Source organism: Alligator sinensis, unplaced genomic scaffold (assembly GCF_000455745.1).
Source record: "Alligator sinensis unplaced genomic scaffold, ASM45574v1 scaffold1667_1, whole genome shotgun sequence".
Classification (NCBI taxonomy): Eukaryota; Metazoa; Chordata; order Crocodylia; family Alligatoridae; genus Alligator; species Alligator sinensis.
The window spans coordinates 341,376-342,102 of NW_005842504.1; the positions used below are offsets into that span (position 1 = coordinate 341,376).

The window sequence follows — 727 nt, forward strand, 5'->3', positions numbered from 1 at the left end:
GCCCCGCTCGGGTCGGGGTGCCGCCTCCTGCCCATGTGCCCCGGGTCGGGGTGCCCCTTCCCTCCAGGTTCCCCGGGTCGGGGTGCCCCCTTCCCTCCAGGTGCCCCCTTCCCTCCAGTTGCCCCAGGTCAGGGTGCCCCTTCCCTCCAGGTGCCCCAGGTCGGGGTGCCCCCTTCCCTCCAGGTGCCCCAGGCGCACACTTGCCCCTGGTCCAGCTGCTTTGTGCCCCTGGCTGCCCTTAGTCTGCCTGCCCCGTGCCCCCAGCTGACCCCGCCAGGCTGGCATCTAACCCCACCCCACGGGCAAGGGGCGCGACCCCCCTGCAGCCCTTGGCCCAGCTGCGCCCTGACGCCGCCGTCTGCTCGGCCCCCAGGAGAGCCCCTGCCCACGGAGGACAGGGGGCTGCCCACGGAGCCGGCGGTGCCCAACGGGCACCTACCCAGCGCCCTGCAGAGCCCGGAGCAGGCGGTTGGCGCCCAGCTGCGCCGCATGGGCGATGCCTTCGAGCAGGCACATGACAGGCAGCTGAGTGGGGGCCGGGGGTGGGACCCAGGCATCCGGGCCCTGGCACCTGCCTGGCTCCCTCGCCTGGCGGAGGGCTTGTTTGCGCAGGAGGCCGGGCTGGCGTGCGGGCGGGGGAGCCAGCCGCTGACTCACAGCCTATAAATAGCAGCGGGGATTTAAGGCCGGGAGCCGGCGGCAGGGCGGCCCGTCACGGGGGGCAGCC

The 727-nt window shown here is 74.3% G+C and overlaps 1 protein-coding gene across 1 annotated transcript in view; it reads left to right on the forward strand.

The window, feature by feature from the left end:
- Positions 1–6: 6 nt before the first annotated feature.
- The window catches only part of LOC112551554 (formin-2-like), a 1,481-nt gene continuing 760 nt past the window's right edge, over positions 7–727 (forward strand). Inside the window, exon 1 of the mRNA XM_025213089.1 lies at positions 7–526. Coding sequence (XP_025068874.1) covers positions 34–526 — 493 coding nt within the window. The 5' untranslated portion in view covers positions 7–33. The remainder of the gene's footprint in view (positions 527–727) is intronic.